Genomic DNA, 24,807 nt, shown 5'->3' with positions numbered 1-24,807 from the left:
GCTCTCCATAAGTCTAAAGGCCATCCCAGAAAGTTAATGCCATTACCCATTTCTTTTCAACATTGTCTACTTCTAAAAAGCCACTAAACTGAGGAAATAGTTTGGAGTAGATCACTTTAGTGGGTCAGGCATCACAAATACGTAAACCTGGAATAACAGCAGATTTCCTTCTCTGAAATACATGAGTGAAACTGGATTAATTTTATAATAGTCTGGTAGTGTCATGGCTACTATTACTAAGACCAGCTTTTCTTAATACAGGTTGTACTTCTTTAATCCGGTTACATTGGGATCTGGCCATTGCCAAACCACAGAAAATTCTAGAAAACAGAAATTGACCCCTAGGGGATGCTTATTAGCACTAGCACCATCTTCTGCACCTCTTGGTCTCTTGGATGGCATCCTGAAGGCCTAAAATACAGCTGAATATAAGAATTTAACAGGACTGTATCACCAAAACACTTGGCTGCAGTACAAACAGATTTTGGCACATTAGCTCTGCTAACAGCACCGCCCTGATTGGCAGATCCACAAATTAATGGCGGCATTGTTGGACCACGGGAGTTGCCGGACCACAGAACTCCAGATTAGAGATGTACAACCTGTATATAGATTTTGTTTTTCAGAAAACTGCAGCTACCAAAACTCTGAAATAAAAACAGAAGATGCTGTTCTTGTTTCAGATTTTGTAAATTACTGTTGCTGTGTGGAATTTTATTTGTATCTCTAGATCAATGAGGCAGAACTTTGGTTGCTTGTCCAATAACTTAATTATTATACTATTGTGTCCTCCTGAACAATCACATCTATTGATAAGTCCAAGGAGATCATGAACTTGTTTTTGTGTGTGTGCAAATAAGGTGCTTGGCATTTGCTCAATATCCTCTTGAACATCATGTAAGTTGTTTGCCATTTATTAGATTATCACTTCAAGCAATATATAGAAAACAATATTTGAGCAAAGAATTAAATAGTCTTTTGCAGGTATTTCTGAATTCCTTGTACTTTGCAAGATGTCATTGATGGCAACTCACCAGCAATATCCAGTCTTGCTGTGCAGATTGTTGATCCAGCTTCATTTTGGGCAGACACAGTATACCATCCACCATCACTTTTATCAACAGGAAAAATTTCAAGGCCAAATTTACCTTCATTGGTATGGTATATCCTACCAACAAACAAAAAAAACCTTGTTCAAGTTGCCTTTTGTTAGTGAAAGATGTCAGAGATATTAATCGGTGAAATAAATGGGTAAAACTGTGGCAAATGGATTTCATTGCAAGTATACATAAACACCAATGTAGTCATTAATGTCACAGTGGAAGGGTTAGGCAGTGTTGTTGGATTAGGTTTGGAAAAAGATCTGTTCTACATAGCTAACAGAAAGAGAGGCATAGTTGGGGCACTTAAATTGAAGGCTGTGGTGTGGAGATCTGATGTGATGAGATCTGGGATAATGGGGGAGACAGTGGCCTAGTGTTTGTTGGTGTGGTTGTGGTCCAGGAGTAGGTATGAGGAGGAACCCAGGTGTTGATATCTGCAAGGTAGAGGTCAGTGCATCAGACCATTAGGGCACTCCCCTTGTCTGCAAGTTGATAACAAGGTTGGGGTTGGTGTAAAGAAAGTAGAATGCTGTGTGATTGGAGGGGTGAGGTTAGAGTGGGTGAGGGGAGTGGAGTTCGCGGTGGTTAATATCGCATTAACAATTAGAAATGAAAAGGTTAAAAGAGGGTAAAATCCACGTTCCATAAGTACATTTGACAATATTTGCTATAGTGGGATGAATGTTGGCAAAAAGGAGAAACCTGTATGCATTCTTACAAACAATCTACAGTAGGGAAATGGAGATCAGACCTAAATGTGCCTATACCATTTCTGACTCTGCTGATCTAATGTGGATAACAGAAATTTGTAGTTACCTGATCCTTTCTGTGCTGTGCTTGATCATTTCATGATCTTTTCTCCAGAAGATTATGGGCCGTGGTTCTCCAGCCACCTGACATTCCAGTTTGACATTTCCTCCTTCGACAGCTCTAGAATTCTGGAGTTTGTAGATAAATTCTGGTGCTTTTACTATTCCTCTTACTTTAAGGAGAAAATATATAATATGAATCATTTATCAATTTGATCTTTGTTAATTTTAACTAAAAATTAATAATCTACAAATGATTAAATTCAACTGATATTACTGATCTTCCTGGGCCCTAAACTCCATTTTGTTTCATCTGGTGCTGAATCATCAACAGAACCAAGTTAGTGGATAATGTTGCTTTAATCCAATAGGTGGGAACCTAATGGGTTTGAGTCATATACCTGTACTATATTTCATTTGATTTTACTCTTCATTGACTTCTGTAGAGGATACAAATTGGGTCCAGATGGCTGACGTGTTCGCATCAACTTCTTGGCAGGCTGGAGCAATTAAAATTATCCACAAATGTCATTAAGAAAATATAATTAATTGCCTGACAGATGTAAGAAATACTCAAACCATTTTAATATAAATATCTATTTAGCTAAAAAGTAAAAACCTATTCAATAAAAGATTTTGCAATTGACAGAAAGCCGATTGACACAGGACAAGGCTATTCAATCACCTGAGTCTGTCAAGACTAATTTATATCTTAACTTCCCTCTACACACCATAATTCAATTATTTTTCATACTTTGTTTAATTAAAACTGTTCTCAGCCTGGAAATTTTCAGAGGGCCTGAGTCAAGAGCATTTTGGGGGAGTGGTTACAGATTCCTATTAATGATTGGGTGAACAAGTGATTCCTGAAATTAACACTGAAGAACTTGGCTCATATTCTGATCTGGTCCATTATTCTTCACATCGTTCTGATTAAATGCTCTATCAAATTCATCTTACAAATAAGATAACTCTTTAATTTTATACACTTGGTGGAATACAAGCCTAATCTGGCCTCAACATTTAACAATTTTAATTCATATACCATTATGGTGAATGCACACTATATTCCTTCCAGGCCTAATATTCTGATATTATTCCCAAACTTAATACAGTAGAACAGGTATGAGAAGGGAGTTAGTGTGTGTTTCCAGAAGGATTTATACATGTCAATATTCCATTGATAAAGTCTTTCAATTCAATAATCTTGACATTTCATGATATGATACAATTATTCATATTTTTCCATTAGTTTAATTTATTCTTAATGGTATTGAACTATTTTTCTAAAATAGTGGGATGAGGAATTTTGGGCTGAATTGTTAATATATGAAGGAGTAAACTCGGAATCTGGGTTTCTTAGTACCAACAAATGTAAGATATGTCTTTTTTTTCTTGATTTGTCAAGAAAGATAATTTTCCATTTATTATAAAAATATTTAATATACAATGATTTTGTGTTAAACAAGCCTTTAAAGAATACACACACCTTTTACTTCAAGATGCACTGTAAACCTGCTCTGGCCAGCACGATTGATGGCTATACATTCATACTGTCCAGCATCACTTGCTGTGACTGCATCAATAATGAGTGAATGTACACCTTTTCCTGATACAAGCATTTTATGACCCATATCCTGTTCAACAGGTTGTCCATTTAAATACCACATAAGTTCAGGAGGTGGCAATCCACTGACCTGCAAATGCAACAAGAAATGTGACAATTAAAGTTCTGAAATACATGTAAAAGCTTTCCAAAGTTGACAAACCATAATGTAATAACCACCAAGTGAGAAGCTATTTAGTTACAGTTGCAAGCATTAGCAGAATATCTAGTTAATAGAATTGTGAGCGTTGGACTTTTTTTTAGTGTCTGTCTCATTAAGCAAGGAAGGGAAGATACATGATCCCACAGACATCGACCTGAAACTTTCATTCAGATTAAAATACTAATTGTAAATAAACCTTAAATTACAAAGTACAAAGTACTCAATAGATAGTATCTGTGAAGAGAATAGAAGGGTAGCACTTTTATCTGTAATGTTTCTGTTGAATGGTCAACACCTAAAATTTGCTTGTTTCTTTCTAAAAATTATTTTTAATATGTCAGTATTCTATTTTTGGTACAGTTTTCTAGTACTAGTTTCTAGATTTCTAGTATCTGCATTTTTTAGGTTTAAATTTCAAATTGTGTTGCGTTTCAAAAATGTAAGTACATACACATAGTCTGGATGACAACTTGTACATTGCTCTGCCGTGGGTGTTCCAGTTTCCTTTCAGTCCCAAGGATATGCTTTTTGTTATGTGTATTAACTACAGTAAATTTCCTTGGGTGGTAGTAAAATGCAGAATGGAAGAGGTTGTTAATGGATATATGCGAAAGAATGGATTGCAGGAAATAAATGGGGAATGAGATTGTTGGGAATTTTCTGAGATCCTGCATTGACTGTAAATAAAAGGACAAAACTCAAGAAGGTCAGACTTTTTAGACTTCCTGTAGGTTAGTGTGCTTTGTTATGATGGAGCAGAAAGCCACAGGTAGATAGGTCAGAGTGGGATGGAAAATTAAAATGGCCAGCAGCAGAAAATTCAGTTACTCCTGCAGACTGAACATGAATGTTCTACAACGGTGATTGCATTCAGTATTTCTCTAATTAAATAAGACTCATTTAAGTGTTCAAAATGGGGAATTCAGCCTGATATCAGTAGTAGAGAAAATGCTGGAATCTATTATTTAGGACGTGTTAAAGGTGCAGTTCAAAATAATAATAGTATTGGGCAAAGGTCACATTGATTTATAAAAGGGAAATAATTTTGGCAAATCTTTTAATAATTTTTGGTTGCAACTGGTAGGAAAGGGTAAATCTATTGATGTAATATTTGGACTTCCAGAAGACCTTTGATAAAGTACCATGTAAGTGGTGTTGAATTGTAGGTTAGCAATCTGGATTGGTTAATAGGAAATACTAGGAATAAATGGGTCATTTTTAAGTTGGGTGACAGTGACTAGAGAGTTTTGGTGATACCTTAACTGTTAATTATCTATCTATGATTTGAGGGATCAAGTTTGGTGATGACATGGAACATGGGCTGTGAAGAAATTTCAGAGATGTTTGGGTAATATTGACAGTCAAAGTGAAGGTAGAAAATTTAAAGTGGAAAAAATATGAAATCACCCATTTTAATATAAAAGTAAAATCCAAGTATTTTTAAAATGATGGGATATTATAGGTATTGCGACCTTAATGATTTTGTACCCCAACCATGGAGGATTAATGTACAAGTACAGCAAACAATTAGGAAGGCAAGTAGCATGTTATCTTTATTGTAAGAGGGTTTTAGGGCAAGTGTAGAGATGTTTTGCTCTAGAAAATAGAGTGCTGCTGAGGGTGCATTTGGAATGCATTTGGAAAATTTTGTACTCGTCTCCCTATCTAAGAAGGATATACTTGTGAGAGAGGGAATACAGTAAAAATGATCTCTGAGCTTGTGGGTTTGTTTTATGAGGACAAATTAAGGAGATTGGGCTTGTGCTTTCCTGAATTTAAATGACTAGGAAATTAACTCATCGAAATGTTGGAAATTCTTAAGGGGCTTGACAGGTAGATACAAAGTTGATGTTTTCCCTGGCTGGGATATCTAGGATGTTGATGTGGGGCTTACTGTCTCAAAATAAGGACTTGGCCATTCAGCACATTTAGACATTTCTTTATAAAAAGGACTGTCAATCTTGTTTTCACTATCCAAGAGGGCTCATGGGGGCATTGCTGTTGAATAAATTCAAAACCAAGATTAATAGGTTTTTGGATTCTATTGAGCGTGGGGTCATGTATAGGTGGTGCCAGATAAAAGATCAGCCAAGTCCTTACTGAATGGCAGATGAGGTACAAGAGGACAAACTATCAGACCTAAATTTAATAAATTCCAAATTAATAATAGTGCATTCTCGATGTTTGAAGCAGCTCCTTTCTTGAAATAAAGATCATTTAACTTTTTTCTTATACACAGAGTTTATAAATTGTACCTTGCAATCAATTCTACATAGTCCATACTGTTGAATTATCATATCTTCATCTGGTTTTTGTAAAAAGCGAGGAGGGAAGAGCTTCTCTTGGATTGATTCATTCTCATTTTCATAATCTCTGGAGCTGATCCTTTGTCTGCAGAAAGAAAAGGTTTTTGCATTACAGTATTCGGCTAAAGCATGTCGTTATCCCATTCATTTGAATGGAATTGTACAACTAGGAACAAGCTGTCGGTCACTGAGGATCAATTACAGGTGCAAAAATGAATCATAATATTCATCTTTGCAGATTATAGCAGGGTGGCTATATTTGATTGTCTAATCCTGATTCATTTTCTCCCAAATATCCTGTGTAGATTTTGTATTCTTAAACAGTGAGATTTGTTGGTAGATTGCTCCATAGGTTATTTCAAGATATTAACCAAGTTGTTCTAAAGTATAAAATAGGTTAACTTAATCAGAAGTATTCAGGTTATTTTGTATGTAAATTGTTGTATAGTATTTGCCCCTTCTTGTTCTATTTCAGACTGACTACAAAAATTATGGAGAACAAAAAAACTGATATTTATGTACTGGGCCAACATTATATCAAGAATAATATGTGAAGATTGTGCCATTACATTACCTTGCTGATGGTGATTGGTGTGCCTGCCATCTTTGGCCATCTGAAGAGTTTTTTTGCTGAAACAAAAACAATTTAGATGATTTTCGAGATTTAATTTGCATCCTTTCTCATTCTTTAAATTAAAATTTAAAAATAGATCTGAATACAGTATTTATAAGTGTCACATACAACATTCTTGTTTTTGACAGTGTGAAAGGACTAATCCTGGGAATCTGACCCAATATCAATAACTATATGAGCCATGTTCGAATCAGGTTATCTTTGAATTTTGATAAAGCAGCTGGCAAGTTCAGTTCAGGCAAGTTATGGATTGACAATCAAATACTAATTAGGTACCACACGGATCAGCGCAGGTCCTCAAATATTTATAATCTATATTTTTTTCTGTTGTTAAGAGCTTCACCTTTATTTTGAGCAACGGCCTAGAGACATGTTTCTTTGCAATGTAATTAATGACCTGCAAACCACATTTCAGAGTTTAAAGATTTGTCAAATGTGAATTCTGAAAAATAATTCAGTTAGCAGCATTTAAAAAGCCATCAATTAATCATGAGGCCCCTACAGTAAAACTGAATGATGCACTTATATTGGAATGGAGCGATTATCTGCTCCTTCAAGTTACCACTTGGTTTCAGAAGTTCAAATCAATTCTTGATATTTCATTAATACAGTGAAAAAATTTTCATTGGCTTAGGGAAACTTGGGAAAAGCACCATAATAGCTATACTATTTAAAAAGAGAAATTATGTCACTTCACAAATATAATTAAAATAAGAAAAGAGATAATTGCAGTTAAAAATTAATTTAAGCAACGAAAAAGTGTTAGCAAGGCTGCAGCAAATAGAATGGTATGAGTGGAAATAGTTGAATTCTGCATATTATACACACTGGAACAAAATAAATAATATTCAGTTTGAGTGCTTTGAACATATCATTGCTTGTCGATTCCAACTGGCCTTACTTTAAAGATAAAACTTTTATTTAACAATAGAGGACAACAACAATTAGTAGGTCATTTACATTTGCCAAACTAAGGCAAAGTCCTGGGATTGTAAAATGATGTAGCAGTAGAAAGTGTGACCATTGGTCTCTTTGTTGCGTTGTAACCTCTCCTGCTCTTTAAACCACCCCAATGGCCCTTTCCACTACCTGCTGCTGTGTTAAGTTGTAGCTTACCTCTGGCTGAATTGTCAGTAATGTGTGATGGTGCATGTGGATCAGCTATACTTCAGGGGTGAAGCCTTGTCCTCTAAGATCTAGCTGCCGTGTGTTGATTCTCTACTCTACTACCTCTTTCCTTATCCTTGTGGCACCTGAATCCGCCATCCATCTCCAGTGATAAGGTTTATTGTCTTTTACTTGTAATGAAAAAACTCAGACTAAATTTTATTGGAAAGTTATCATGGATTTCCATGTGAAATGCATGTTAATAAATTGTTGGAATTCTTCAGTCTATCCATATGGTAGATCCAGTTGTTCAGATTTTAACTTTTCCTGATCATTTAGTAGCATCATTGGACTATGCAGGATACGATTTTAACTCTGTTTTTACTGTTTGGAAATTTTCAATATTGTCAAGTGAAGATGCAGAGGGATTGAACATCCATGGTGAAAATGAATTGGTTCAGGCAAGGGAATGGATATTATTAAAGTGGCCCCAGGTGTTGGAAGTGTTGTGGCTGTAGACAAGATGAGATTTGACAAAGGAAAAATAATTTGAGTCATGGGATTGTAATGGATACCGGTCACTCTATGCAGCATTCCTGAAGATAAATTGTCTGCGGATTTAAGAAAAAGGCTAAGTTACCCGACAAATATATTGAGCTTTCAAAGAAACAATGAACATATTATAAATACCACAGAATCAAATGTGTAAGAAAAGGTATAAGAATTTAAAAATAAAATTAGTGATTATTGAAATACCCCAGAGAAATCAAATCACATGAAACAGTAACAAATCCCCTAAAACTAAGATTATAAATTCAGAAGATGCATCTGCAGAGACAGTGGAACCATCGATGATTTGCCCAACAAAATTATCCAGATTGTAGTGGACATGAAATTTTGTTAGTTGGAAAAAAAAGAATAAGAAACCTGTCAGCTCGATCTCTGTTACAGGAATACTTCTGGAATCCATTATTAAGAATGTGGCTGTAAGCACTTAGAAAATTATAATATGATTAAGCAAATTAATATAAAAGTGAAATAGTGTTTGACAAATTTTAATAGATGCTGGGAGGATAGATATGGAGGATAAGATAAGGATAATTTTAAAGACTATTTGATAAAGTTCCACACACAATTTTGTCAAATACATTAAGGGTCCCTGAGATCACATATTAGCATCAATAGGGAATAAAAACAGTGGGAATAAATAACTCATATTTAGGTCAGCAGGATATTGCTAGTTGAATGCCACAGGGACAGAGAGTAGGACATCAGCTACTTTAAATCTATTTCAATAACCTAAATGAGAAGATATAGACTGTGGTGCATTCAAATTGATCATGGTACAAAGTTGGATCATAAAATGTAGAAGTTACAGAATCTGCCAAGGGTGGATGGCAGATTACGTAAATGAATAAAAAGATTTCAGGTATAGTAAGATGTTAATCATGTTAGAACTCTTTTAATTGTGCAAAATTAGTAACTTGATACATAGAGATTGGTGAATCTTAATAAGGAGTATACAGAAAGTTAACATGCAATAAATAATTTGAATGCTACTATTACGAGAGGGCATGGAATCCAAAAATAAGGAAGCCCAACTATATAGGACTTTGGCAATACCAAATCTGAAGTTATGTGTATTTTGGCCCTTTTCTTGATGATAGACATGTCCATAAGCATAGATTCATTTATTTATAGCATGAGGGGAAGTAATAGTCTGAAGAGAGATTAAGAACAGTCACTGGAATGCAGAAGATCAATAAATTATCCAATCAAAAGAGGTATAATTTTGAGAACCTCACAAATATTGCAGATGCTAGAATCTTGAGTGAACAAGAAGCTGGAGGGACTCAGCAGATCAGACAGCATCATTGGAGAGAAATGGTCAGTTATGTTTCAAGTCAGGACTCTTTATTGAGACATTTTTGAGAATGACTGATATAAGGGGATGTCTCCCCTGGTGGGAGAATCTGGAAGTAAAGAACAGTTTCAAGTAACATCAATGAAAATAAATGTTTTGCTTAGGCTGTGAATCTTTGGCATTTTCTACAGCAGATGGCTCTGGATAACCATTCTCCATATCAGCAGTTCCTTAGCATTCATGTAAAGGTGACCTATCCTGGACTTGCAACTCCTCCTCATTAGATAGGAAGATGTAGCAGTACACTTCCTAACAAGGCTGAGGAGGGCAAGACTCCATCTTGACAACCTTTTACAGGAGTACAAATGAAAGTGTCCTGTCTGGCTGCATTGTGTGGTATGGTAGCTGCAAAGTGTTTTATCTTGTATTCATTTGTGTGAGTTCTTAGACAACACATGAATGAAGGAAAAAGTTCTTTACTTTAAAGTTGTTGTTAGAAGCCACTATGAAGTTTTCAAACCTCCATTACAGATCTCTCATACAGCAGTGTCCTTGTCTGTGTGAGCCCCCTGCTGACAGCCAAATATAATCAAAATGAACTATGATCTTAGTAGCAATGCAAACATGATCACTATCATTACACAAAACATCAGACCAGAAGTCTATACAGAGGATCACTGGGATCTCCTTTTCCTCTATTTGCTGGGAGTGATGTCTAAATAGGGCTCAAGGAATTATATAAGTCCCATTCCATCCAGTGTACAGTATCTTTAGGCTCTTTCAAGTGGCCAGAATATCTTAATGTAAAGCTGCATATTCTAACCCTATGCGGCCCTCAGGGTACCTACTTGAAAGAGCAGGAGGCGCCTCAGAGGTGCACTTTCTAACCCTCCTCTAGAAGGGATAATTGCCGGAGCACTGAAGTCCCCCGAGGAGCCTGAAAGCAACTGCTAAGAGGCGGGCTGATGACAATCAGCCGGCGACCCAACTCCCTGCTGCCCGACAGCCCCCTCCCCTGCTCCCCAACAGCCCCCGGCGTGGGACATTGGGGCAGGGGTGGCCGGCGTGGGACATCGGGGCATGGTCTGGAAAGATGCTGTTTCGTTGGGTTGTTTATGTGCAATCAGACGACAATAAACTTGAACTAGTTGAGAAATAGACTGAGATTGATGGATGCTGAAGGAATCAATGAATATGAGGATTGGATGAGGCATAATCGTTTAAGATTTTAATGAATGACACAGCAGGCTTGAAGGGTTTATGGTGTCTCCTAGTTATTTTTCTGGTGGAACAGCTGTTCACTGCACCAGTGACCTGTATCACATTATACTACAACTATAAGAAGGATGTGGAGGCTTTGGAAAGGATGCAGAAGAGGTTCACCAGGAGGTTGTCTCAATTGGGTCATATTAGCTATACAGAGAGGCTATATAAATTTGGATTGTTTTCTCTGGAGCTTTGAAGGCTGAGGGGAAACCTGATAAAAATATATAAAATGATGAGACATAGATAGAGTAGATAGTCAGACTCTTTTTCAGGGAAGAAACATCAAGTACTAGAAGCCAAAGGTTTAAAGTGAGAGGGAAAACTTTTTGTTTTTATTTAGAGTGGTAGGTACATGGAGGGCACTGCCAAGTTCAGTGGTCGATGCAGATCTGATAGCATGTTTAAGAGGCTTTTAGACAAACACATGAACAGGCAGGAAATAGAGGGATATGTATCATATGCAGACAAATTTGTTTAATTGGCATCTTGGTTGGTGAATATGTGATGAGCTGAAGATCGTCATATGATTCAATCCTAACCCTTGGGTGTTTTCTGTTCATACATTCTCCCTGTGACTATGTGTCTTTCTCTCAGGTACTATCTGTTGTAAGGAAATATGGAAAAGTGATATCTAAAATATAACATGGAGCATACAAAGCTGTCCCCCGCCCCCACCTTGGATATTCAGACCACATATCCATTCTGTTAATCCATTCTTACAGATGTTAACAAACCGTGCATAACGAGCAGCAATAAGCAATGAACCAGACAGGGATTAATTTTAAAACACTAATTTTATTTCTAACTCTTAAACTATAGTCTTAACTTTTAAACTATCCTTAACATTAAATCTATCTCCAGCTATGCACAGGTGTGTGTGTGTGTGTGTGTGGGTGGGTGGGTGGGTGGGTGGGTGTGTGTGGGTGGAACTTATGGGAAGACTGGAGTTGTGTTCAGAAATTCTTATGTTTCTTTTGAAGAAATGTTCATCCACACGAGCTGTGGTCTCAACACTCCTGGTCCTTTTGTAGGCAAGACTCAAACTGGGCAGGCTCCACAAAGCTTCCAAGACCCTGGTACCAGTCTCTCCAAATAACTTCTCTGCTAATCATACTTAAAATGAAGCAGTGTCTCCAGGTGACCTCCACTGTTAGTCACAATCAAAATGAAGCACTTTGCTTCCAAAAAAGACCCTCCTGGCACAGGTCAATTCACCAAAAAGGCCCAGTCATTCACAGAGCATGCTTTGCTCTAAATTCCATAGACTGTCTGGCCACAAAGAGCTGTTTCCTCTCCAGCATTCAGCATGAATCTCCCTTGAAAAATCACAATGTCTTTGCAAATGTATCGAATTCTGGAACTAAGCCTTCCCTTAGTTCTTCCAATGTAACGAATTATCACTGGGCTGTGACTTGTGTTTTGCTTGGTGCTTGTGTTAAATGTGACCATTCAGTTCCTTCTGTCTATACTATCCCTTACAGTGATAATCCTATTTTACTAAAACAGGAGCTCGTAAAACTACTGATAAAATTAGTCAAATCAATTCACAAGGAGATCAGGACCTGGCCAGAGGAAGCCACAGCAGTGCTGAAGTTTACTTTGAAACCACAGACTGGAGTGGGTTCAGGGAGGTGGCCACCTACAATGACCACATCAACATTGATGTATTAAGGATGTCATGGTAATCAAATGCTACACAGCCAGGGAAAACATAAACCATAGCTAGATGCAGATGTTTGTGTATGACTTAGAGCTCATGATGCTGATTTCATGTCAGGAGATAAAATAGCATCAAGATCAGCAAGGGCTGAACTCTTCTGTGCAACCACATAAGCAAAGCCTGGGGATGCACAGAGAATCCACAGACACCAGTGTATCACCAGCAATATGAGGCACATGTGGCAGGGTATTCCAACCATAAATGAGTATGTCCACCTTGAGAGTCAGCAATAATAATGTCTCCCTTTCCAACAAATTCGTTACCTTCTACAGCTGGTTTGATGAGGTAAAACAAGGTGACATCAAAGAAAGCCTCAGCTTCCCCTGAAAAACCAGCATATTGCATAGCTGCAGCTAAGGTGAAGAAAATCCTATCCACACAAAGCAGCAGTTCCAGATAACCTACCTGGTTGGGTGCTGAAGGTCTGTGCGCCAGCTGTCGGAAGTCATAATGGACATCTACAATGTCTCACTGTATCAGTCCACTGTGCCTGCATGATTCAAGGCAGCCACCGGTGCCCAAAAGAGTGATAGTAACCAGACTAAATGACTACTGCCCAGTAGCACTGATGTCCACGATCGTGGTGCATTGAGTGGCTAGTGATAGAACACATTAAAGCACACCTTCCAGTGTCATTGGACCCATTTGAGTTTGCCTATCGTCCAAATGGGTTCACAAATGTTGCAATAGCCTTGACCCTCCATTCTAATATTCTAAAGAGCACTTCATACCTCATACACCAGGCTGTCATTCAGTGACTACAGCTTGGTGTTCAACATACCTCAGAGGCTGGTGAATAAACTGTCCTCACTGGGACTCAGCTTCCCTCTGGATTCTGGGTGTCTTGACTGAAAGACCACAGTCTAACCAGTTGGCAGTAAAACCTCAACCTTCATCAGCGCTGGCTGTTTATTCTGCTACTATTCACGCTGCTGACTTACGACTGCACTGCCAAATTCAGTTCTAACAGAATCATCAAATTTTCTGATGATACAACAGTAGCTACATAGAGTCTGGCAAGCTCACAAGGTGGTTCTTTCGGCTTGGTCTGCCCTGTTGAGCTGGGTATTACTGTACTGTGCTGAATTGAGGTAAATGTAGATCTCAATTAAATTTGATAAAATTGTATTGTCTAAGTATACAGAATACAAATAGTAAGCAAATAAACTACAGAACATTCTTTTAGGGTTAAAAATTAATTTCTCTGACAATCCAATCGAGTAGAATCTTTCTACGTACCCACCAAAATCAAACCCTAGATGAAAGGAAAAGGACTGATTGAATTACCTGATTGATTTGTTCATTTTCTGTCATTTGAAAGTCAAGGACAGAGGCAGCATTCTCCGGACCTAATAATCTGCGAGCCATCTTTTCCTCGTATGTTAATCGCTGGAATAAAGTTTGGATTGTATTTCAGCTTTGAGGGTTATTCCTGGTTTTCCACATTCCAAAATCAAGTACAACTTCCTAAACTGAGCAACAGAATTTTATTGTTCTGTTTGTTTATCCCAGACAAAAATGTCAACAATTTTTCTCTTCAATGCTATTGATGCCACAAAAACAAAGTTGCTGTGTTCATCAATAAGCTTGTTCTTAATTTCATTATTGCACAAAATGTGTAAAATACACTTAAAATAAATGGCAGAAGCTATTTCACTGGCTTTTTGAAAAATGTTTTTAAAAATGATTAAAACCATGTTCCCAAAATGGCACAGAATTTTTTTTTTCTGGAAAAATCATTGTTGCAAAGAGCCATTCAGCAAAATGTGTTACATGTTTTTTATGGTGTTATTTTCAGCATGTTTGGAGAAAGATAAATTTCCTTTGTTGGGAAATAGTGATAGGTTCACTATTTCAGTCACTGGGAAAAATCATCAAAGTTAGTTAAATCCCAATTATTGGCTAATTTCAATTATTCCCAGTTTTGAACATTGTGTCCTATTTAAATTATCTGTGAGATTAATAAATAACATGACTGTCAAGTAAGAAATGCATGAAACTGCAGTGATTCATAGACTTTGGAAGCAACAATTTCCATAGCTCTTACATCACTATTTTAAGTGGGGTTGTGCAAATATTTGGTTTGTTTGTTGAAGAAAGTGTTAATGATGTATTCAGTGGAACAACTTGGAAGAATTATTGTGCCCCTCACTGTGAGGGGAATGAATGAATATTATTATAGATGTAAGCATTAACATACTTTGTCATGCTAATAAGCCACATTTAAACTCAATGCCCCAGCAATTCCTCCTAGCTAATTTCCAGATAAAATGGGTAGCTTGAAAACCTTAAGCTTTGCTTTTTGATTATCAACTTATCTTCAATTTAACTGTTAAATCTCTAGCCACTCCCAAATTTCCAACATCTGAGATTTGCTCCATATTAATTAGCGAAGCACCAAGTTTATAGATGGAGTAATATATCGAATAATTAGAACTGTCAAGTTGGCAAAATAAATTTAAAATATTCTTTCGATTTACAGAAACATCAGAATAAAAATAAATAGCTGCATCTTGTTGAATAATATCTCTCAAAACTACTTAAATTTGAAATAATAACATCAACTCTTGGCATGACTCTTCATTTCCCGAGTAGCATATTGAATTGATTTCCTGGACTATGTTAATCCTGGAATAGGAGATGATGATATACAATTACTAACTAATGTTAATCTTAATAACTCCAAGTCAAACAATGACCTCCAATTTTACCAAGAGCTGAGAATGTGGTTTAGAAATAGTGCAAATAAAAAAAGTGCATTCAGACTTAACAACTATCATTCCCGTTGTGCACCTGATGCCCATCATGCAGGTGCTCATTCTTGGACCGTAATTTTCTTTCCAAATCTTGAATTACAGCATTTTTAGAGCCTTGTATCTGTTCATCACTGGTGGGCTTTGGAGACTTGATTTTCTTTCTAGAGTTGCTGGGGTATCTACTGCCAATTAAAAATTTAACAGCAATGACTAAGGGCAAAATAGATTTTTATTTCTGAGGTCAATAACTGAGTATTTAAAATATGCAGACATTGTAAAATATCAGATACCAATGAAATCTTACAACAGGAATTTTAAATCTTGCCAGATTGATCATTTCGAGGCATTTCATACTTACTTAATATCATCAGTAGGCAGTTGCATTTCTGTTTTTGGAATAGGAGCAAATTGGGATGGAAGCACTGAAGTGAGAAAGGCAGCAGGATTCTGAGTAAAAGAAGGGGAGCATTTCTGTTTAGAGGAAGTGGAAAGAAATGACTGGGGGCAAAAGGAGGATCGAAGGGTTCTTGATAGAAATGGTGGAGTTGACTCTCTATTAGAGATAAATGATGAAAATGCAGTAGAAACCGGCGAGCTTAATGCTGGTGATAATGCAGATATTTGCTGAGTGTTTTGGCTCTTTGATTGCTGAAAGGCGTTGGAAAATTGATGAACGGTGAGAGATTTTGTTTGCATTGCAGGGGGATGCTGAGGTAATGGACTACCAGTGACCTCAGATGTCAGAGATATTAACTTTGGTTGGCACTTTGTCTGTAATTGAACAAAATCACTTGGCCGCTCATAGTTGAAACTTGATCGAAGTGCTGTTTCGGAGGAAAGCTTAGCCACACTCATAGCAGTTTCTTATTGGCTTGTCTCCAACTTGGGCTGAGGTGTTGGATCAGAAGATGTTTGTTGGATAGAAACTGATAGGTATGCCACCAAGAAGGATGATATTCTGCTTTTGTCAGATGCCCTTTAGTGAGGGTGAGAATCTTGCAAATTGGAAGGAGAATGCTGCTTGATATTCTGCTGTACTGGCTGACTAGGCAGAAGGAGGAAAAATAAAGTAGCATTTAAAATATTGATTTTAATGCAGATAAATTCAGGAATACTTTACAACAGAAAATTTATGCATGGTTAGCTTTACAATAAATTGGTATTTTTCATAATTAGAGCAGAGTTGTCTTGAGAATTTCACTCCTGGGGCATTACCATTCCAAAGAAACTGTGTAGGTATGTTCCATGTTTTCAAGATGGGAAGAACCATTTGGTTTTTCCCAGGTCCCTTCTTTGTAATAAGAGATGCCCAGAATGATTTGCAGGCCCTATTGTTAATTCAGTGGAAAGGGACACAAATGCCTGCAGTTGCACTGCACTATAATTTCTGGGGGAAATCTTCCTCTCTTGTGGTATTGAGAAAAATCTTTATTAAATCATTTAAACAATTCCAAGAAAGTCTTGTGTCCTAGAAACGAAGCTCAGGTTTGTTCTAACAGTGATCAGTTTTCCATGTGAGGAACAAATTCAACACCTTCCAGAACTTTTTAAGTGAATGTTATGTTTGTCAAACTATCATGTTTGCAATTACTTACTTCTAAAATGTGTGAAATTTCCACTCAGAATTTCATAGCTCAGCAGGTCAGCCAATATTTTGTGGAAATGAACAGATGATCCAGATAAAGTTGAAAGTTCAAATTTATTGTCAGAGTGGGCCAAAATGGTCTGTTACCATGCTGTATGTCTAAATTTAAAATTAAATATTTATTTACATACATAATATCACATACAATACTAAAATTATTTTGCCTGCAAGTCAGGCAGAATTTCTTAAAAAATTATTTAAAAATTTAGACATGCAGTACAGTAACAGGACATTTTGCCCACGAGTCCATGCCGCTCAATGTACACCCATTTAACGTACACCCGTGGTTTTGAACGGTGGGAGGAAACTGGAGCCCTTGGGAAAAACTCGTGCAGACATGGGGAGAACATACAAACTCCTTACAGACAGCGCAGAATTCGAACCCCAGTCCCGATCGCTGGTGCTGTAAAGGCGTTGCAATAACTGCTGCACAAACCGTGCCACCCATTATATTTATTTGTAACTAAACTGTACTCAAGAAAAATTATGCATACACAAAAGAAAGAAATGTAAATAAACATTGTAATACAGAAAAAAATAAATTTTCAGTAATAAATAATGTGCAAAGTAAGACTCCTTAAATGAATCTCTGATTGAATCTGTTGTTCAGGATTCTGGAAGGGTAACAACTGTTCTTGAAACTGGTGGTACGAGTCTTGTGTCACTTGTACCTCGTTCCTAATGATATAAAATTTCACCCAGAACACGTCCTGGGTGGTCTAGATCCTTGATGATTGCTGCTGCCGCTCTCCGGCAGCAGCATTTCATGTAGATTTTCTTGATGGTGGGAGATTTTTGCCTGTGATGTACTGTAATGTACTACCTTTTCAGGGCTTTCCACTCAGAGGTATTGATGGCCCCATAGCAGGCATGAAATGCTTCTTTATTGGGATTACATTGAAAGATCGCAATTTAAATGCTAACTCTATTTGCCTTTTCACAAATAGTGACTGACTAGCTCACTATTTCCAGGACTTTTATTCCAGTGTCTGCAGTTTCTTAATTTCTACCCACTCCATTCATATCATGGCTGTTGATTTCAATTTGCAAACCATTACACAACTCTCTCTAATTGGCTTTCATCTCTCAATGGTGGTTTAGATTTTAAGAGCTCAAGCTGTTTGCCATTGTTGTTTATTGCATTTACGATAGCAGCATTAAAAAAAATTGCAAAAGCCACAATTAAATTTTGCTTGTCCAACCTTCAGGTGCAACAAGTGAATAAGGGAGTAAATGGCACATGAGCATTTATTCCAAGAAAATGTGAAAAAGTGAGTTAGAAAGTAATGATTCAGTTGTATAAGGGCACAGCAAAGCTGCACTTGGTTTCTTTTGTACACTTTTAGTCTCATCACTTAAGAAAGGATATGTTTATCATGAGGGAGTGCAGACTGGTCCCAAGGATAGTGGGACTGCTATCAACCTATAATTACTAAGCTATCTGCATAAATTTGCTATAAATATTTTGCTGAATGAATGAGGTGTAACTAAGTTTCTAACGCCACATCAAATTACAGTACATTTAAGAATGTATGCTAAGCACTGCCTTGAAATCTATTTGAATGAATGAGAAGTAGAATGACTGGTCTCTTTTTATTGCATCTGCAACCTGAACTTAATCTTCTCCAACACTTCTTCAGGAGACAGGAACCATTAGGACGAAGGGGCATCATTAATGAACATGTGTTTTCTGTTTCATGATTACATATGGAATTTTGTCAACTGCTAAAATATAACTTGTATTTTAAATTAATGAAAACATTTTGCATCTTGCTCTGAAGTAGAAGTTGAATATAATCATCCGATATGAATATCTGATTTATCCTTCTAAACTTATATTTTTACTAAAATAGCAACCTCCAAATGGGCTTCTTCATACATCTGTAAAATAAAGAACTGGCTTTTTACTTAATTCCTTATATTTAGTTCAAATTTGAATGGAAAATAATACATAGATGCCTGACCCCTGAGGAAAAGAAAATGTCAAAAATATTTTTTTGTTGAAAATGCAAAATCATTTTAAGGACTGTTAAATTTTTCTGAACTCACCAGAGCTATAATCTAAAAAAATGTAATTGAAAAGCCATCTAATAGGAACAATATCTAGACCAAGCAATCAAAAGTGACCAAAATTGTAAAGAACTGATTGTTAAATCAATGTGTCAAGATTAACATTTAAATGATCTAATGTTAAATTAAATACTTAAAATTAAAATCCTTAACAATATTTATTGTACTTGTGCTCTCACCAAGTAAAAATCAGTTTGTTAATCTTACCTTAAACTGATTTTCTCATGGAGTGTAAGGTACTTTGATACATGCACATGAAAGCTCTTTTAAGATAGCTATTGACAGAGAAGCTAAACTTTGAAAGTTAGTGCTGTAAGGGGAGGGGGTGGGGGTGGGAATGATGACGTTTGTAGAATGACTAATCTGTCAGTACACCACTATATCATTTACTCCTTAACCAAAATAAGAGTCTCTCTACTAATCAGTTTGTATATTAAGACATACTGTATGACCTTGAATATTGGTATATTCAATTGATTTCTTTAATGTATAAATATAGGATCTCATCACTTATAATAGATTACATTTTTGGATTCTATCCCAGTACATTTTCCTGCTCTACTGGTTTCTCTTTTGACTTGAATTTCACAGCTTATGGCTTTATATACTCTGTTGTTATGAGCTAATGCAGAGGTTATGGAAATTGCTCAGACTACATATATTTTGACTTTTCTGAAAGCCATGTACCAGTAACTATTCTACTCAACTCAGGTGAATTTAATAACTGTATGTGGCAGTGCTTCTCAACCTTTTTCTTTCCACTCACATACCACTTTAAGTAATCCCTATGCCATAATTGCTCTGTGATTAGTAAGGGATTGCTAAAGGTGGTATGTGAGTGGGAAGGGAAGATTGAGAATCACTGCTCTAGACCCAATTGATACTGAAATACTTTGCTTGAGAAAAATTGTCATTGGCCATTTCCTTTGGAGTTATGAAATCATGCACATAATGAGTCAATTTGGTTCGATTAAAACAGTGGTTTTCAACCTTTTTCTTTCTACTCACATGCCACCTTAAGCAATCCTTTATTAATCACAGAGCACCTATAGCAGAGGGAATACTAAGTGATATGTGAGTGGAAAGAAAAAGGTTGAAAACCACTAGTATATGGAGATCTACTGCTGCAAATCTCTTTTGCAGATTTCTCCAAATATCTCTGCACCCGCTATCTATATTTTAAATATATACTGAGGAAAGCTATTATAAGGATTCTTTTAAAAATTGTTGTTATGCATTCAGTGAATGACACATCCATTCATTTTACATCACCAGGCTGTTAAAGGTGTTGACAGTGTAAGTAAAATTCTGCAACTGTGGGGTCTATGCTCAAGATGATGGCGCCTTTGGTCAGCAGCGGCCACACGCGGTTGCAGACTCCAGGGGGAGCACTGGGCAGATTCAATGCACCAGAAACTGGGAGAACGCCCCTCTTTGAGAGGGAGAAGCAGAGGAAATTACCCTACAGGGAAGGTGAGCACAGCAGTGGAGCAGCAAGGGTGTCAGTAGTTGAGGGACCCACACAGGACAGTGACCACAGCAGCAGACCAGCGAGGGGCACAGTGCCTGGTGGACCCACGTAAGCTGTGGGCAACTTGCAGTTGGGATACCTGCACGAGTTATCGGCTGCTGGAGACCGGATCGTGGGAACCAGATATTGGAGCTGGTATTAAAGAGAGTACTGAGGCCAAGACAGTTCCTGAAGGCCCTCTGTCACTAAAGGCTTCCTGATCATGTCAGAGGTTTGGATTGGGTTGCTGATTAATCAAATGGGTGTCTGTGCAGCCGCAGAGAATGCGGGAGTGGTGGAAACGAATCCATGGACACTCAGTGATTCTGAAAGGGCCCTTTTTTTGCTGCTTTCTTTCTTACTTACTTTATAGGGGACTGGGCGACAGTAATGGCAACTCTTTGTCTACCTTACAGTAGGCAGAATGCAATTTTGTATAATATTAAATTTTGTACTATTAAATGACCATTTATATATTGGCAATTCATGTAAAGCTAAGCATCAAGTATATTTTAAGAGTGTCATCCTTATTAGAATATATTTTGATATTGTATTAAATTTACTTTTTTGTCATCACATTTGCTTTCACTTTTAGTAGATTTGTGGGTTGTTTTTGCTTCTAGCAGCTTTTAATGGGATGCTTTTCACAAATCATATTCAAAATTATTTATCATTTATTAAATGTATACATTTTATCTGGTATCTTTAACAAATTTACTATTTATCCAATAAACTTCTTGCGCATGTAGTTTTATTATCACATATATTATTGTAGATTGCAGTTGGGTCTTCAGCAGCATGGATTCGATGCTTGCGGACTCTGCCAGCTCGAGTACTTCGATGTTGGTGATGAAGTCATTCCAATGAATGTTGAGGATGGAGCGGAGACAGCGCTGATGGAAGTGTTCTAGGAGCCGTAGGTGATGCCGGTAGAGGACCCATGATTCGGAGCCAAACAGGAGCGTGGGTATGACAACGGCTCTGTACACGCTGATCTTTGTGTGTTTCTTCAGATGGTTGTTTTTCCAGACTCTTTTGTGTAGTCTTCCAAAGGTGCTATTTGCCTTGGCGAGTCTGTTGTCTATCTCTTTGTCGATCTTTGCATCAGATGAAATGGTGCAGCCGAGGTAGGTAAACTGGTTGACCTTTTTGAGTTCTGTGTGCCCGATGGAGACATGGGGAGGCTGGTAGTCATGGTGGGGAGCTGGCTGATGGAGGACCTCAGTTTTCTTTAGGCTGACTTCCAGGTCAAACCTTTTGGCAGTTTCCGCAAAACAGGACATCATGCGCTGGAGAGCTGGCTCTGAATGGGCAACTAAAAGCGGCATCATCTGCAAAGAGTAGTTCACGGACAAGTTGCTCTTGTGTCTTGGTGTGAGCTTGCAGGCGCCTCAGATTGAAGAGACTGCCATCCGTGCGGAACCGGATGTAAGATTAGTGTTTTTTTGTTGCTGCAATTCAAGGTCAGGGTATGATTGAACATCATTTCGCCAGACCAGGTATTAAACAGAGTTTAATGTTAAAGTGCAATACACAAATGTGCTGGAGAAACTCAGCAGGTTATGTAGCATCTATATGAAGTAAAGGGTAACCAACATTTCAGGATAAAGGACTCTGGCCCTAAACCTTCATATAGATGCTGTGTGACATGCTGAGTTTCTCCAGCAGATTTATGTATTTCACTTGACCCCATAATCAAAAGACTTTTTTTGTTTTACCCTGTAGTGTTAAGGGGTTAAGTTTACAATTCTGCTAGATAGTGTCTTAAAAAAAAGTTTTGGTTTCAAATTGCAAGCATTCATTACTGTTTCTTAAATACTTAAAATGTGCAACCCAGGAGTTTAGCTCAGCACAAATAATATGTGCAAAGATCTTTTTTGGAAATATGAACACAATCATAACTATTTTGAATTAATGGTGCATTGTAAATATAGACTAGGATGTCTATTACCATGCCTGGAATTGCAACTTTACTGAAAAAGCAGGACATCTTATGTTGCTGAATTTTTCTTGGATTTCTTTTTAACTCCAGCAATTATGGAAATAAAAAGGTTTTAAAAGTATGCCATGATGTCAAATCATGTCAGTACTGGACAAAAATGCTCTTATTTTGAAATGTGATGCCTTTTTTTTTAGACTGCTCATTGAAATCTTCCAACAAATGTGGCTCAATCAATCTATTCACTGGCTCCTTTGTGACAGCTCCTCCCGCTTCTTCTCACTTCAATTGCTTTACTCATTGTATGTTGCTATTTATTCTCAGAACATTCCACTGGCTCTTTACAGTTCCAAAGAAGTATTTTCACAATATCTCCAACCTTTTTTGCACAGTCTTTTTTTAGAAATAATTACAATTATAGCAGTTCTGCTCTAGGAATACAGGATTACTGGTATGCCTGTCATTTACTGACCTTTATTATGAACAGCATGCTGATCATTGATAGATTTCAATTTAATGATGTAGCTAAGCAAAAATAGAATGACATAAACCATACTCTAAGTTGAAAGAAAGTTATGTTGTAATGTAATTGACAATGAAATAGGTAAATATCTAACCCCTTTAGTTATAAAAGATTTGAATCTGTTTAAGTTTATAAATTAACATAGTTAATATGTTGGATTAGGATTAGATTTTAAATAAAATTGTGATCATTTAAATACCTTCATAGTTTCAAAGAATTGGAGACCTCGTCACAGGAACACTGCATCAGGCTGTTCATCGACTACCAGTAAAACTCATTATCAAGCTAAAGGATCTTGGACTCTGTTCATCTCTTTTTTGCCAAGTATATTTAATGTTATTGCTAAACTGTTCTTCTCCTGCACCCCTCAACCCCCTTACTCTTGAATTCATTCAATTTCTTGTTTTCCAAATGTTGTTTATTTCATTGCTGGAATATTACTGTTGATTATAGAACAAGCTTAAATAACAATAATCACCATCAGAGCTATGGAGCATTAGAAGTAAGTAACAAAATCTCTGGAAAAAAAAATTGCAAAGGTTATAATGAGCTCCTACTTGTCAATATCGTATCGCAAGGATAAAGCCACAAGAAGAATAAAATCTAGTCTGGGGGAGGCACTGATGACCATCTCTGCTTCAATGACATGCAGTTTTCTCAAACAAATAAATCAAAATTAGAAATTACATTTTAAAAAGGTTAAGCATAAGACAGTTTAATTTTATGACAAGATTACTTAAGGTCTTACACCTCAGGAGGAACTGCATTGTAAATGTCCTTTAAAAACTCATGGGAAGCATAGGAAAAATAGAGATTAAAGCAAGTTTATTACAGAACTGATGAAATTGACTGAGGGGGTTAAAATGCTCTGATGGGTGATCAGAGCATTGCAGTTATGTCAGCCATAATCTTACTTGGGACAGTAAAATATGTGAATGTAAATGGGATGCTAAGAGAGGGCTGGGATTATAAATAGACTGATAACACCATGCAAATTGGAACAGTAATTTTTTTCCATACAATACATCCTGACTATTTACAAAGCATTGAAAAGACAACAATCTACAACACAATTAAAATCCATGCAATTGAAATAATTTCACATGATCTGGAGCAACACAAAAATACTGGAGGAATGAACTCAGCCGGTCAGGCAGCATCCATGGAGGGTAATAGACAGTCAACATTTCATACTGAAACCTTTCACCAGGATTGGGAAGAAAAAAAGCAGAAACTAGAATAGGGAGATAGGGAGGAGGATGAGCTGGCAGGTGACATTAGAATGCAGGTGCTGAGGGAAGAGAGTGAGTGGAGGAGGAGGGAAAGAAATGGGAATAAAAGGTTAAGAGGTGATTAGCTGCCTGACCCACTGAGTTCCTCCAGTACTTTGTGTGTGGATCCAGTTTTCCAGCATCTGCTGTCTTTCTCTTTTGCACATGATCTGAATGCAATACAGCCTGGTTTGTTAATTCGAATGTCCAGGAACCTAGAAGGCTGCAGAAACATCACCAAGACCATCATGGGCTCTGTCCTCTCATCCACTGAAAAAGTCTATTTGAGTTGCTGCCTGAAGAAGGCAGTCAACATCATAAAGGACCCCCAGCACCTGGTCCAACCATTTGTTGCTGCTACTTTCAGGAAGAAGGTATTGAAGCCCAAAGTCCAGCACCTCTAAGTTCAAGAACAGATTTTAACCTGATGGCTATCAGGCTCTTGAAACCTCTCTTTACTACTCTAACCATAAACTACTGTGGCACCACAAAATGACCTGCCTGGACTATTAAAG

At 37.1% G+C, this 24,807-nt stretch overlaps 1 protein-coding gene and 1 long non-coding RNA gene across 7 annotated transcripts in view; one reads left to right on the top strand and one right to left on the bottom strand.

Annotated features, from left to right (window-relative positions):
• Positions 1-21,520, top strand: part of LOC138743329 (uncharacterized) — a 39,285-nt gene extending 17,765 nt beyond the window's left edge. Inside the window, exon 3 of one of the 2 annotated variants that reach the window (XR_011344817.1) lies at positions 21,335-21,520. This is a non-coding gene — a long non-coding RNA (uncharacterized lncRNA). Of the gene's footprint in view, positions 1-6,462; positions 6,644-21,334 lie in introns of those variants that run through there. The other variant, XR_011344815.1, reaches the window with a different exon arrangement.
• Positions 1-24,807, bottom strand: part of LOC138743328 (myotilin-like) — a 73,274-nt gene that overhangs the window by 1,621 nt on the left and 46,846 nt on the right. For 2 of the 5 annotated variants that reach the window (XM_069898503.1, XM_069898505.1), the window contains 7 exons: positions 15,372-15,516; positions 13,866-13,967; positions 6,562-6,617; positions 5,937-6,072; positions 3,402-3,609; positions 1,920-2,085; positions 1,035-1,168 (listed from right to left, as the gene is read on the bottom strand). In XM_069898503.1, coding sequence (XP_069754604.1) covers positions 1,035-1,168; positions 1,920-2,085; positions 3,402-3,609; positions 5,937-6,072; positions 6,562-6,617; positions 13,866-13,967; positions 15,372-15,516 — 947 coding nt within the window. Of the gene's footprint in view, positions 1-1,034; positions 1,169-1,919; positions 2,086-3,401; positions 3,610-5,936; positions 6,073-6,561; positions 6,618-13,865; positions 13,968-15,371; positions 15,517-15,692; positions 16,380-19,256; positions 19,328-24,807 lie in introns of those variants that run through there. The other 3 variants (XM_069898507.1, XM_069898508.1, XM_069898506.1) reach the window with 3 other exon arrangements.

Source organism: Narcine bancroftii, chromosome 9 (genome assembly GCF_036971445.1).
Source record: "Narcine bancroftii isolate sNarBan1 chromosome 9, sNarBan1.hap1, whole genome shotgun sequence".
NCBI classification, from domain to species: Eukaryota; Metazoa; Chordata; class Chondrichthyes; order Torpediniformes; family Narcinidae; genus Narcine; species Narcine bancroftii.
Note: the sequence above shows the minus strand (reverse complement) of the source record. Positions and strands in the feature narration are given on the sequence as shown.